Raw genomic sequence first — 14,306 nt, 5'->3', positions numbered from 1 at the left:
ACAATCATTTATCAAATAGCTAGATGACGTTTCATGCCAATTTTGATAAACTGTTGTCGGCTTATGCCTTTGTATAATTTTTAATTAATTAATATAATTATCTCGATGAATTTACAAACGAATTTTGGCTTGTTAAATTTATTTCTCTGAAAATAAATATGGATTTTGGGATTTTATTGTGTTAAATTGTTTAAAATTGTGCTTTTAATGATCCAGTAAATTTTCAAGACAATCGTTCGATGAGTTTTATTGCTGGAGAAGATTAAAGTCATTAATATTCAAATACTGAATCAAATTAATTAAAAAATTTGTTTGTTTGTTTACCTTTTATTTGACACAAGTGAATATTTGAAAATAATTCAACTGAAAATACATATTTATATAAAAATATTGTGTTAAAATAAAATTGGCAAAACAATTATGATAATTATATGATTTTTATGATGATAATTAAATTGAAATATCTGGTTTTCCTTCAAATGTACAACCAGAACGTTGGACAATAGCTGTACCAGCCCAAATTCCATATTTAATACATATTTCAATGTCTTTACCTTGAATATACTGTGAAAGAAAACCTGTTGAATGAACAAAAAATATAAAAATTAAAATCATCAAAGATAAATTAAAATTAACAATAATTTATTTAAAGTATGCAATTTTACCTCCAACAAATGCATCACCAGCACCATTTGTATCAATAATTCTTTCTTCTGGAATTTTGGATACTTCATATTCACTGATGCTATCATCCTTTGCAAGAATAACTTTATCAGCACCTTGTGTTATAATGACAATTCTTTTTTTTTTATTATTAATTTTTTCCATGTTCATCATTTTAAGTGCAATTTCTTTTCTATCAGTTGTATTAAATTCATGAACTTTAGAAAATGTATCAGCTTCAGTTTCATTGCAAAATAATATATCAACATATGGATAAGCATCCATCATTGGTTTTTTAAATAATTCACAAAGAAATGGTGCACTTAAATTCATCATAAATACTTTGTCATTATTATGTGCGTGTTTAGCAACTTCTTGAATTGTTTCTGGACTAACAGTCAAGAAAAAACCCTAAATGAAATATCATAAAATATCATAAATTAATTATTATTTCATGAAAATATATTACCTAATTTAAACTTACAGATATATAAATATATTTTGCAGCTTCTAAAAGTTTATAATTATCAGAATCTTTAATATGAAGTGGTGAAAAACAATTTGCAGCTGCTAAATTTGCACATAATGATCTGTGTTTGTCTGTAATCATAACACCACATGTACCAGTTGGTTCTGTCTCATGAAATTGATAGCAAACATTTAGTCCATTTTCACGTGCTTTATCTTCTAATATTTTCGAGTACTTGTCTTTTCCAACACAGCCCATAAATGTTGCAACATGAGGTTGCTCCAAAAACCACTATCAAAAAAAAATTAACAAAATTATTATTGCTGTGTTGATGTATTGAATAATTTAATTAATTTTACCTGTGCAACTCTCAAGGTGTTTTGAACAGAACCACCAGCAATAAATTCAGCTTTGTATTGTTCAATGAGTTCATCATAAAGTGGCTTGTGTTTTTCATCAGCAAGAATAGCATCATTTGCTTTTAGATCATATTTTTTCAAAAAATCTTCATCAACAGTTGCTGATATGTCCAACAATGGATTTCCCAATCCCAATAATAAACCTTTACTGTTAAATTCGATAATGAATTAATATATTTTTATTTTATAATTATATAACTCAATTGTTATGCAATAATATTAAATTATTTTTTTTATATTGTTTATTTATTTTTATTTTAAAACGTGGGTTTCTCGAGGGCAACGTAACCTCAAATTTTTTTTCTAATTTAAATTATTGATAATATACAAAATAATGATTTTTTTAATTTATAAAAAATAAAAATACTTACTCTAATGTTTCTGCCATTGTTTATTTATTTAATTTATTTGTTGATATTGAATTTTTAGCTTTGGGTATGAATAATTTTGATGTAATTTGCTGCTGACAAAATTGTGATTTGTGTGAAGCCAACAATGAATAGACTGTGCTGTTATTATTATCAGTGGAATTTTTTATTTTTTTTTTTCTTTAATTTATATAAAAATTACAAATGTTATCTTACAAATGTTAAGCAACACAGATTTATTTAATTCAATATATTATTTTATCAATAAAAGACATGAATAAATGAAAAATTAATATTTGTACATTTAATTTTTAATTTAATTATTATTAAAATTATTTAATTATCAATTTTATATTTATCATAAACGTATCTACCAGTAAAAAATAAATTATTTAATTAAAATTTATCCCAGCTATTTTAATTAACAATTTAAAATCGAAAAAAAAAAACATTAAAAAAAATTGAAAATTAAAATTTTAAAAAAAGTTTATTTCAACTAAAAATTAGTTTTAATGTTAATAAATAATAATTGTAAATTAACAATAAATATTTATCCTATATTTAACAAACTAAAAAATTATTAAAATTAAAAAAAAAAATAAGGAAACACCAAGTTCAATAAAACAAGACAAAATTATTTAATTAAATTTTTCAAATTATATTTTATTTATTCATTTCAAAAAGCACTTTGTATGCAATATAAAAAAAAAAAAAAAATTATCACACAATTAACAAAAAATGACATAAAATAAAACATAATTAATTATTAAAAAAAATAATAATAAATTGTAATATTAATTTAATATTTATATCATAAATAAAATGTAATTTGGAGTAAAAAAAAAAAAAATTCCAAGGATAGGATTTTAAGATAATTTTTATTTGACTTATTTTTTGAATGATATAAATATAAATAATATTATCAACTAAACAATGAGGTATATTTAAAAATTAAAAAAAAATTTGGGATATTGCGATGCGAAACGGAAGTGTACACGTCTGCGCGAATCGCGAACGAGCGCGGTAACGCGACGCATACGATGCAGGAAGCCAAAGCACCCGTTCGAATCGCATTTATAAAAATTATTAACAATAATAATTTATTTATTTAAAACAAAAAAATAACCCAACACTCAACACAATAATAAAATATCAAAAAAAAAAAAAATTGTATACTAAAAATTACACTTTAAATTCTTGTTTTTTAAATTGAAATTTTAATAAAAATTATTTATTTATTGTAAAAATTAATATAAACAATTTTATATTTAAATTTTTTTATATTTCAAATACAAATAAATCATCGTGTTGAGTGACAAGGTGACAAGGAAAATCAAACTGGGAAATATTACAGGTAAAAAAAAAAAAAGATTTAAAAAAATCAAATGAAAAAAAAAAAATAATGAATAATTGAAATAAAAAATAATTAAAAATAATAACAATAATAAATGAAGAAATAAATAAACACGTATTGTTATTTTACTTATTTTCTTCAAAATTATCATTCACAATTACAATTATTATTTTTTTTTTTTTTTGTAAATCCAAATATGTCGTTTTGTCTCAATGATTATTATTATTTTTTTTTTTTCGTTTCGCAATACAATGTACAAATGTTTAATAAATTTATATAAGTGAATTAATTTTTTTTGTTTTTGTTAATGATAGCTTCTCATTAGTCTTGTTGAATAATTAATGAAAAATTTTTTTATGACTATTTTTAATCAATAACAATAAGTGAATTTGATTATTTTAAAAATTTCTTTTTTTGTCTTTTTTATTTATTCATTCATTCGTGTGTAGATGTGCAAAAAAAAAATAAAATAAATTATTACAATTAGCGTGAAAACAATTGTTGGAATAAAATTAATTACAAAATAACACAAAATGCCGGATTTCCAACTATTCAATGATTTTTTTTTTCAATTTATACGTTTTTTTTTTTCTTTTTTTTTTATCTTTTATGTCGTCGATTAATTATAAATTATTAGTAAAAATTATTACGATTAGATTACCACTATGGTATTTTTTTTCTTTTATTTTTTCTCCATCGTATCGTCAGATCAATTTTTTTTTTTTTGTATATTTTTTTTCATTTTAAATAAATGATTATTTTATGCTGTTTATAAATTCATTTTTATTTATCAATTTATTGGTATTTTTCATTCAGTATAATACAGAGTTATTTCTTATTATTTTTTTATTTGTCATCGAGCCTCGAAGCTTTAAAAAAATTAATAACAAATCAACGAGATTTGTGGTATTTAATAAAAATTGTAAATTAATTAACAATGCATTTATCTGTGTCTCTGTGTGTGATGGCTTCGAAGCTCGATAAGAAATTGATTTGAAAATTAAAAAAAAAAGAAAAGAAAAATTAAAATTTTCATGGGAACGACATCACTATAAAATATTTCTATTAATTATTATTTTGTCTATAAAACTCGTTTAATATTTAAAAGAAAAAAAATAGTAACCAACAGTCAAAATTAATTTTTAAAAATTTATTATGTTAAAAACGAAAAAAAAAAAAGGTAAAAACCAACTGATGGATACAATTTTTATTCTTAAATTTATTTATAATATATAATAGTTGATTTATTATTATTTTTTTATTAAAAAGTTGATTATTATTTTGTGTTCATCGTCGTTCGCAGTTGCAGTTACATCCGCCGAACTTCCTACATAATATATTTTTTTTTTTTTGATTAATTGTTTACAAAAAAAATAGCAGTAACAATAATATCCACAATAATTCAGTTTCTTGATGATATTAATAGATTAAAAATGAAAATTAAAAAAAAAAACAAAACAAACACCCTGTATTTAATTATAAACTAATAATTAATAATAATATTAAGCTTGAGTTGTTTTTCTTTCTTCTTTTTATTTATTTGTAATTAAATCTTGATAAATTTTTTTTTACCAAATTATTATTAGTAATTATTATTGATAAAACATCATTTTGTGTTTTCGTTATATTGGGATCACGACGGGGGCTTCCTGCAAACGACCACGACGATCAATCTGACGATCGACGACGAAGACGTGTAACCCGATAAATATGCTGGATTTTTTTTCATTTCTTTTTATTTTTTTTTTTTGTCATTTCCTTTTACTCACATGGATTTTTCTGTATATTGTTTTTGTTTATTTATAACTTTTTATTTTCTTATTTCTCTGTTTGTGATCCGACTTGAGATTGACACTGAGTGAGTGAGTGTGTGTGACCCGACGACGACGACGACGACGAAGACGACAAGGTGACGGGCAAACGACACAGACCGAGCACAACGATCCGGCTTATTTCGACGCGTAGGCGGCGACGACGACGACGACGGGGCTTTTCTATTTAGTATGGTGCGAACCGGCGCGACGGCGATGGTCCACGTATTCCCGGTCTGCTAACGGAAATACAATTTTTAATTTTGATCTTGGTGACAATTCATCATTTAATCATCATGGCTTTATTATTTTTTGTAATTAAATTTTTTTTTTTTTTCTTTTTAATTCAAACTCATGAAAAATAAATAAATAATTAGTGGATAAATTATTAATTTTTTTTTGGATAGGAATTATGAATGGGGGGTTTTATCATGAATTAAAAATAATGATTTTTTTTTTTTTTTTAAATGACACTGAAATTGATTTAAAATTATTTATTAATTTTTTGGATGGATTGGAATAAAGGATAAGGATTTTTATTTTAAATTGCATTAAATACCGAAAAAAAAAAAGCAAAAAAAAATATTTAATTTATTTATTATTAATTATCAAGACTAGAATTTAAATATATTTTTTTTTTTTTCGGTATTTAAAATTTAACTTGATTCAAAATTTAATATTATAAAAATACTTTTGTTTATAATAATAAAAAAAAATATTAAATTTTGAACAAGTATTATATTAAAATATAGATAATAATAAAAATAATTGATATTTTACCAATTTTAGATATAATTACTCACCTTCGTTCATCAAATGAGTCTCTGCTAAAGTCCTCATACATTCCTCTGTTAAAAAACAAACCAATATTAATATTAAAATTCATAAAAATAAAAATACATAATTAATATAAGCAGAAAAAAAAATTTACCTAAAACGTCCATTATTAGCACTTGGTGGTGGTGTTCGTCGGCTAAACATTCCATAATCATTACCACGTGAAAAACCACTGTCACGCATTGATCCCATTCCAAGTGCTGGCATTGGTGGCATTGGATCTCTTCGTGCTGGTAGTGGTGGCATTGACATTGGTGGAAAATCACGTCCAAGCATTGAGCTATCCATATCACGTGGTCCATTCATACCACTAAAACGTCTCTCATATAATTCTCTTGAATCATCAAAACCACGTCTGTCATAATAGCTATCATATTCCTGTATTATAAAAAAAAATAAAATATTAATAATCAAATATAACATTCAATATAAAACAAATAAATAAATGTATATTAATACTTACACCAAATCCACGACCACCCATAAGTCTATCACGAAGAAATGGTGGTGGTGGAGGTGGTGGATATGGATCACGTCCAAACATTCTATCTCTAAAACCATTTCTATCTGGACCACCACCACCACCACCGCCACCTCCACCACCTCCTCCCATACCACCCTTTGGACATTCTTTTGACCAATGACCACCACGTCCACATCTATAACATTGTTCTGGATCACCCATACCAGGTCTTTGTCTAACACGACTTGTTGATATTTGTACTTTCATTGGTTTACCATCAACCATTGAACCATTTAATTCTTTAATAGCATCATTAACATCACCAGTTGCTTCCAAATGTACAAAACCATAATTACGTACAATATCACATTCAACAACAGTACCAAATTTTGCAAATAATTCACGTACTTGTGGTGCTTTTGTATCATCAGTTAAATTACCAACAAATATTTTTGTTGTTGGTGTATTTGGTCCTTTACGACTTTTAGCTGCTTCACATTTTATTGGCTGTCCATGTACCATTGTACCATTTAAATTTTGTATTGCATTTCTACCTGCTTCCTCATTTTCCATATGGACAAAACCATAATTTTTAACAACATCACACTCAACAACTTTACCATATTTTTCAAATAATGGCTTTATATCAGCATTTGTTGTTTTATCAGCAAGATTACCGATAAATATTTTAAATGTTCCAACACTGCTAAAACCTGGCATCTTGATGACTCAATATCTACAATAAAATAACAATAATTTAATTAGTAAAAATATATATGGTTTTATTCTTTTTTTTTTTTTTCGATAATTTAACTAAAAATATTTATGATAATTTGATAAAACAAAAATGTAAATATTTTATCTTGATTTTGGAGCTAGATTAAAAAAAATAAATTATTTATCAACTAACGTATTTTTTTTCCTTTAAATAATAATATTAAAATTTATTCAAAAGTAGAACAAATAATAATCCAATAAATGTTGATGTGAAAAAAAAAAAAAAAAGAAAAATAAAATTGTCTTGATGCGGATAAATGTAATGGCGTTGATTCACCGCGACTACATTCTTCCCCCCTTCCTATTTTTTATAACACTTTTTAATACTTGACAACCACCGAATTCTCTCTCCACTCTCCCCCTCGTGCGTTCACCGGGTGTCCGCCATTTTTGTTAGAAATTATATGAGGAAAAAAAAAAAAAAAACTAATAACGCGTCATTTTTTTTTTTTTTTTTATTTATAACAAAATAAAGTTGATTTTAAAATAAAAATTTTAATAATAATATCAAAGCTATGGATAAAATGATGATGAAAATTTTTGTAAATTTATTGATTAATAATTGATGATTATTTTGATGATTATTTTTAATATTTGGTGATGATTTTTTTAGGTTATTGATGACGTTAAATATGGTATATGTTATAAAAAATTTACGTAAAATTTTTATCAATGGATAATAATATTTTCCAAGGTTAAATTGTTTTGAAAAAAAATTTAATAAAATCATTGATGAAGGATTATTGATAAAATTTATTGGAGCTATTTTTTTGAGCATTTTAGATGGAATTAATTTATGGAGTTGTTGAAAATGATATTTATTTTGTAAAAATAGATAACGTATTGGTTTTGAAATTAAACGGAGCATGATGTTATTTGTTGATAATTTTTTTGTTTGTTTTTTATTCAAGGTTAATAATTAATTTGAAAATAATTAAGGATTAATTAATGGCACTTTAATTAAACTTACCAAGTCAATTTATCCGTGTTGAAAAATCACGATATTAATGAAGAGACAAAACACGCTTTTTTTTTATTAAAATGGCGGATACCGTAACAAACACAGCAGCGAGTAAACCGGCTGGACCGACCGACCGACTTTTTTTTTTTTTTTTTTTCCATTTGGCGTCCTTCCACGAATAAAATCAGTTTTACCAACGTTTTTTTTTATATTTTTTCATGATAATTTGAGAATTATTATTTTTTGACAGATGAACTTGATTAACATTGTAAATGTTAATTAAATTTAAAGATAATTAATGTTTAATGGGAAATGATAATTTAGATTTTATTTTGTTATTTATTTTGTGAAAATAAAAGTGGAAAAATTATTGTCAAGTTGGCAATGACATTTTTTCTGTAATTTTATTTTTCGTTCGGCAGGTGCTGCTACATCGGCACAACACATGAACTATCAAGTGCATCATGGAATTTATTTTAATTTAAATTTAAAGTTTTAAAAAAATTCGATATATTTTTATGTAATTTAAAAAATTATTTTAAAAAATAATACAGTAATTAAAATAATCAATTGAAATTGTTTCATTGTAAACGCATTTGTTTTTTATTCTAAAGATTTTTTTTGTCAATAATTTTTTTTAAATTGAAAATTCACTCCAACATTTAAAAATAAACTTTTTAATTTAATTTTTTTTCCATTAAATGCCTTAAAATATCAACCAATTAATGCGACAAATTTCAATAATAAAAATTAAAAAATAACAACAAAAAAAAAAATTAAAAACTATAATAAAAAAAAATCAGGATTTTTTATTTGTTGAAGAAATAAAGCAACAACTTGCTCAAGTGTTTTACCAACAAAAGAAACACGATAAAATAACAGAATATTAAAAAAAGCAGTATTAAAAAAAATAAAATACTTTTAAAAACATTTTATCCATTGTACATGTGACTTCGCACGTCTGTTTCAACAAAAATCCAGACGAATAAGAAGTCAAGAATGCCTTGGATTTATCAACTCAAATACAAAGAGACAAAATAAATATATTAAAAAAATAAAATAATAAAATTTCAAATACCACTGATTTCTTTAGTACCTTATCTTCTTTTTATAAATTTTTAAAATTTGTTATTCACTTTATTTTGAAATAAAAAAAAAACCACTTATTCGTGCAGGGCTTTCATTTTTGCACGTACAAAACGGCCCTTTTGCTTCAACGGATGCATTGTGGTTATTTAAAAAAAAATAATATTATCCTTCGTCAATTTAACTCGGTTCGATATTTTTTAAATTATTATATTTCCTTTCATAAATATAATATGCATTCATTTCAACATATTTTAAATTACTCCAAAATTACTTGTCTTATTTTTTCAAAGCACATTTGCCTTTTACAACAAAAATAATTTAATAATTTAATATACCTCCTCCTCCTTTTTGATATGAATTTTTATAAATTTAAATTGTTTTTTTATTAATAAACTAATATTAGATAAATAAAAATATTAAAGTTGTCATGATTCCTATAATTTTCAGTATCTCATGTTTGACAAAATAACAAGTGGGTGGGTGTTGCTTTTCACACCCGTGTACCACAGGGGGGCTTTTATTCGTGGTTCCAAAAATAATAAGAAAAAAAAAAACTGTTCAATAAAAAAAAAACCCCGGGGAATGTTAAAAAAAGGTTTTTATATATATATTTTTTTTTTCGAAACCGGTCCCGATGAATCACATTGTTCATCTTGCTCTTTATTATTTTTTTTATTCATCTTCTATTCAAACTTGGATGGTTTTAAATGACCATCTTGTCTCTCATCTTGGCTTCTTTGTGTTTTTTTTTTTTTTTTTTTTATACCTCTGTATTGTATCATTTTACCTGTAATTTATTAAATTTGACTTTAAAAAATATATTCAAATATCAAAACTTTAACACAAGTGGTTTTTTTTTTTAAATTAATACATATTTTCAACATGAAATTCAACAAATTGATGAATCTTGAAGAGTAATTTATGAGATATATAATTAAAATGTAAAATTTTATGTCATATTAAATTTAATATGATATTTTAACGATCAAATTAACTCGTAATTTTAATTTTCAACAGAAAAAAAATAATAAAATGTATCACAATAAGTATATTTAGATTTTTTTTTTTCTCACACATGCTGGTATGTATTTTATTGGATTTTATAATGGTGGTCTGTTGAGTTTCTCAATGTGTAATATTATTTCAAGTGTGGTGAGACTTTTGTTGAGCGTCAAGTATCCACTTGATAAGTCTGAAGAATCTCAAAAGTACATATCCAATGTCGCCTCATAGATGGGTCATGATTTTTTTGCTTTTTTAAAAATATTATTAGTTTTTTTTCCATGAAGAAAGCAAGATACATAGCTTATTTGTTATGTAATATATTATTTTATTATTATTTTTTTCTTCAAGACTGAGATTAGTTGGTTAGGACTACATTGGATAATCAATCGTAATTGTGTCTATTTAGTCGTTGGCCCCGGGGCTTGTTGTGCAGCTCGTTATTTAATTCAATCTTCAATGGACATCAGGGGTCCAACTTGGAGAATAAATAATGAGACATAAATTCAACTGGAATCAAAAATAATTTATATAATAAATATAACAACAATTGAAACAATAATAATAATATATTCATTTTATTTTTTTATATATATTTAAATTTGATAAATTAATTCTTCAAAGACACCTTATCTCAATGCGGTAAAAGTTTTATCGTCCAGTTCAGTTACTATCATGTGAATGTTATCGTAATTGTGTATTCGTCTTCAAGCATAGCAAAACAAATACATAGATGCAATCAATTTAATCATTACAAAATTGGCCATCATTCATTTTTAATATAAATTTGAGATATAACAACTGAAAATCATAAATATTTAATTGAAACATATTTAAAAATATATAAATAAAATAATAATATATATCAATTTAACAATAATTAATAATATATATCAATTTATTATTTTTTATATATATAATAATTTTGATAAATTAATATCTTAAATGACATTTTACAATGAAATTAAGTTTTATCGTCCAAGTGTCAAGTTATGTCAGGTGTGAATGTTATTCTCGGCATGCCGCCAACGACTATGCATGTGGTCGTTATTTTAATGCAATAAAAATATTCAAAAACAAAATACAACATGCATCAATTTTCATTACAAATTGGCCCTCCATTTATTTTTATTTCAAATAAATTTTAACGACAAGCCTAAAAATCATCAAATTTAATTGAAACATATTTCGTTGGTTTTTTTTTTAGCCGCTATAAAAAGGATGAAAAAAAAATTATATACTGTCAATGTATAACTAGATTAATTAACAATAATATAAATAATTTTTTTTTTCATTTAAAAATTAATAATAATAAATTTAAAACGAATTTTTTTTCTTTTTAAATTTTACATTTTACCAACAGTAGCAATAATATTTATCTCATTTTGGAGTAAATTTGAAAATTTTTAAAACATTTATTTTTTTTTGTCTATTAATGGGCCTTATTGATATATATAATTTTTTTCTACCCCATAATTTTTATATTTTGTTAAATATTTTTTGACTTTTTCCATCACAAGCCACAGTAATCCGATGAACACCGTAAATTCTGGTTTTGGGTCCCTTCTCAAGTGCGTTCAGTGTGTTTGCCTGGGCCCAAAAAGACCCTCAGTCACATTGAGCCTTTTTTTTACCCTCCCCCTCCCAACTATTTTTATTTTTTTTTTTTTTTCCTGTTCAATCTCACTCTCTATACTCTGTGTTTCTTTTCCTTTTATTTTGATCCTTTCTTACCCTCGTTGTTTCACCATACATCCAAGCGATCCAAGCCCCCAAGACACGGATTTTTTTTTAAATTATATTTTTTTTTTTTTCTTCTTTAGCCTCCACATGTTCGTCTCACCAAATGATATATACTCTTTCACCTCAAATGTATACGAATGCGCGTCGAATAGATTTGAGATTTCGTGCCTCAAACAACAATACGCACACATGAATTTTTATTCATTCTCTTTTTCATTTCAAATTGCCATTCTTGATAGTTTTTTTATTTTATTTTTTTTCATTTGATTTTTTTATTTTTTATTATTGGCATCTTTTGTGTAGTTGTGACGCCTTGAGAGGCGCGATCGAGCGTAACGAGGCATTGGCCACTTCGTAGAACGAGACAAGAAATAAGATTGGGGGCCTTATTTTCTGATCGACGCTGATTTAATTCTTGAATCCGGTTCCAGCAACACACAAACTTATATACCATTGTCGCAACTTGAGAATCTTTCAAGTATTTTTTTTTTTATTCATATATAAATGTATTTTTTTTTTTTATTATATTTTAGCCGGCGTTAAATCCTTGATTAACTGTCTTGGATATGCTGGACCATGAAATCCTGATGATGGAAGAGTAGGTGGGGTTGGTGAGACTTTTTGGAGCCTTATTTTTTTTTTTTTTAAAGTTGCGGTTGAGGTGTCGGAAAGGGGCTACACCGTCAGACAATAATTTTTGTATTTTATTTTTTATTTTTTACCACTGGACAACGTGAGTCTTAATTCACTTGTTCATATTATAATTTTTATTTTTTAATTTACTCCGAAAAAAAATTCAAGAAAATTGGAGTAAAATTGTAATATAATTTTTACAAATTAAAATTAAATTACATTAACTTTATGAAAATTAAATATTGTTATTAAAAAATTAACAAAGTAGCATGTAAAAATTAATTATTATTGAGCAGTCTGTTTCTAATTTTTTAAAAAATATTTTCATCTCTCTTGCACCTGTTACGAGACATACAATAATAAATTAATTTGATTCCTGAGGCTTTTAAAGGGGGGGCACTGGTGCCGTGAAGTCATTAAAAATTTTGAAGCAACCAAAAGGTAATCTCTTTGGGTGCCAATAAATTACCACCACAAGACCTAAAACCCCTCCAAAAAAAAAAAGGTTCGATTTCTTGATTAACACTTTAATAAAAAAGCCAACATAACGACAAACACAAAAAATAATTAAATACTTTTAAAATATACAATTTAAAAAGACCAAATAAAATAACTTTATTTTCATGTTTTTCGATAAGAAAATAAATTTATAAAATAGTTGTTATCTAAATGCAAAAATTAATCGGTGTGTAAGCATTATACTCCAATATCAATCGTCACATTTTTTCGCTTTAATGATGTACTGAAAAATAATATTTATAATGATAATTTCAATGTGTATTTATACGAATGAAATAATACTATTCTTTGATGATGACAGAAACTTGACGTTACGAGTTTGTTATGCGAATTAAATAAATTCTCAGATATAAGTTAATGAAGCAATAATAATAATTTATGTACACACAGAAAGCATTGAAATAATTGTACAAATATATCAATATAAATTTTTAATTATCATTTATTTACATGGGTCATTCCATGTCAAATTAAACAATAATTTTCCAAAATAATTTTAAATATTTTTTCTCCTTTTTTATTATGAAAAAACCTCAAAAGCCTAGGTGAAAAAAAAAATTAGAAATAATTAGAAATTTTCTAGAGTTTAATATAAAGATAGAAAAAAAAAAATTATAAATTTTATTATAGGTGGATAATCCCCAGCTGATAGACTACTGTAATATGAAATTTTTAAATTTATTTTTTTTTCTTGCGGAGATAAATTCAACACGATTTACACTTTAGATAAAATTTTTTTGTTTACTATTAATGAATGATGAATATATACAAAATGTAAATAAAAAAATTTCATCGAGATAATTTGTTAATTGACATGAATAAATATTTTAAATAAAAAATATAAAAAACTATAATTTTTAAAAATAAAGTTTTGAGATTTTTTTAATTGGAAATAAATTAATTATATACAAGAAAAATCGAACAAGGACATGTTGCATAATAATTACTATTTTTTCATTTATTTATTTATATATTTATTAGTGATTTATGTGTCTATTTTACCTCATCATCAGCAAAATAGTCTTTGAATAAAAAATAAAAATGACATTATAAATGATAATTAATTTTTATATAAAATCACACTTTACATCTTTGTTGATATAAAATTATCCTATAAATTACAAAAGTCATCAAGTACATGTCAGTAAATTATACATGATGTCATTGTGATTACTTCAATGATTTTTTTTTTTTTTTT

General features: G+C 24.3%; 2 protein-coding genes across 3 annotated transcripts; both read right to left on the bottom strand.

Moving 5' to 3' along the window:
• Positions 1-307: 307 nt before the first annotated feature.
• LOC122849919 (adenosine kinase 1) lies at positions 308-2,114 on the bottom strand. Its single transcript, XM_044148841.1, has 5 exons — positions 1,923-2,114; positions 1,492-1,699; positions 1,148-1,423; positions 666-1,074; positions 308-578 (listed from the first exon to the last, which is right to left on the bottom strand). The coding sequence occupies exons 1-5, from the start codon at positions 1,937-1,939 to the stop codon at positions 451-453; spliced, it is 1,038 nt and encodes a 345-aa protein (XP_044004776.1). The 5' UTR covers positions 1,940-2,114; the 3' UTR covers positions 308-450.
• A 2,020-nt stretch (positions 2,115-4,134) lies between these two features.
• On the bottom strand, positions 4,135-8,274 carry LOC122849918 (RNA-binding protein lark). Of its 2 annotated transcripts, none has more exons than XM_044148839.1 (5): positions 8,132-8,274; positions 6,385-7,120; positions 6,016-6,299; positions 5,888-5,932; positions 4,135-5,323 (listed from the first exon to the last, which is right to left on the bottom strand). In XM_044148839.1, the coding sequence occupies exons 2-5, from the start codon at positions 7,102-7,104 to the stop codon at positions 5,272-5,274; spliced, it is 1,101 nt and encodes a 366-aa protein (XP_044004774.1). In that variant the 5' UTR covers positions 7,105-7,120; positions 8,132-8,274; the 3' UTR covers positions 4,135-5,271. The 2 variants fall into 2 exon arrangements, with proteins under 2 accessions (XP_044004774.1, XP_044004775.1); XM_044148840.1 differs by having other exon boundaries at positions 4,135-5,320.
• Positions 8,275-14,306: the final 6,032 nt, after the last annotated feature.

Source organism: Aphidius gifuensis, linkage group LG2, assembly GCF_014905175.1.
Source record: "Aphidius gifuensis isolate YNYX2018 linkage group LG2, ASM1490517v1, whole genome shotgun sequence".
In the NCBI taxonomy this organism is placed as follows: domain Eukaryota; kingdom Metazoa; phylum Arthropoda; class Insecta; order Hymenoptera; family Braconidae; genus Aphidius; species Aphidius gifuensis.
The sequence above is the reverse complement of the archived record's forward strand: the minus strand, read 5'-3'. Positions and strand labels throughout refer to the sequence as shown.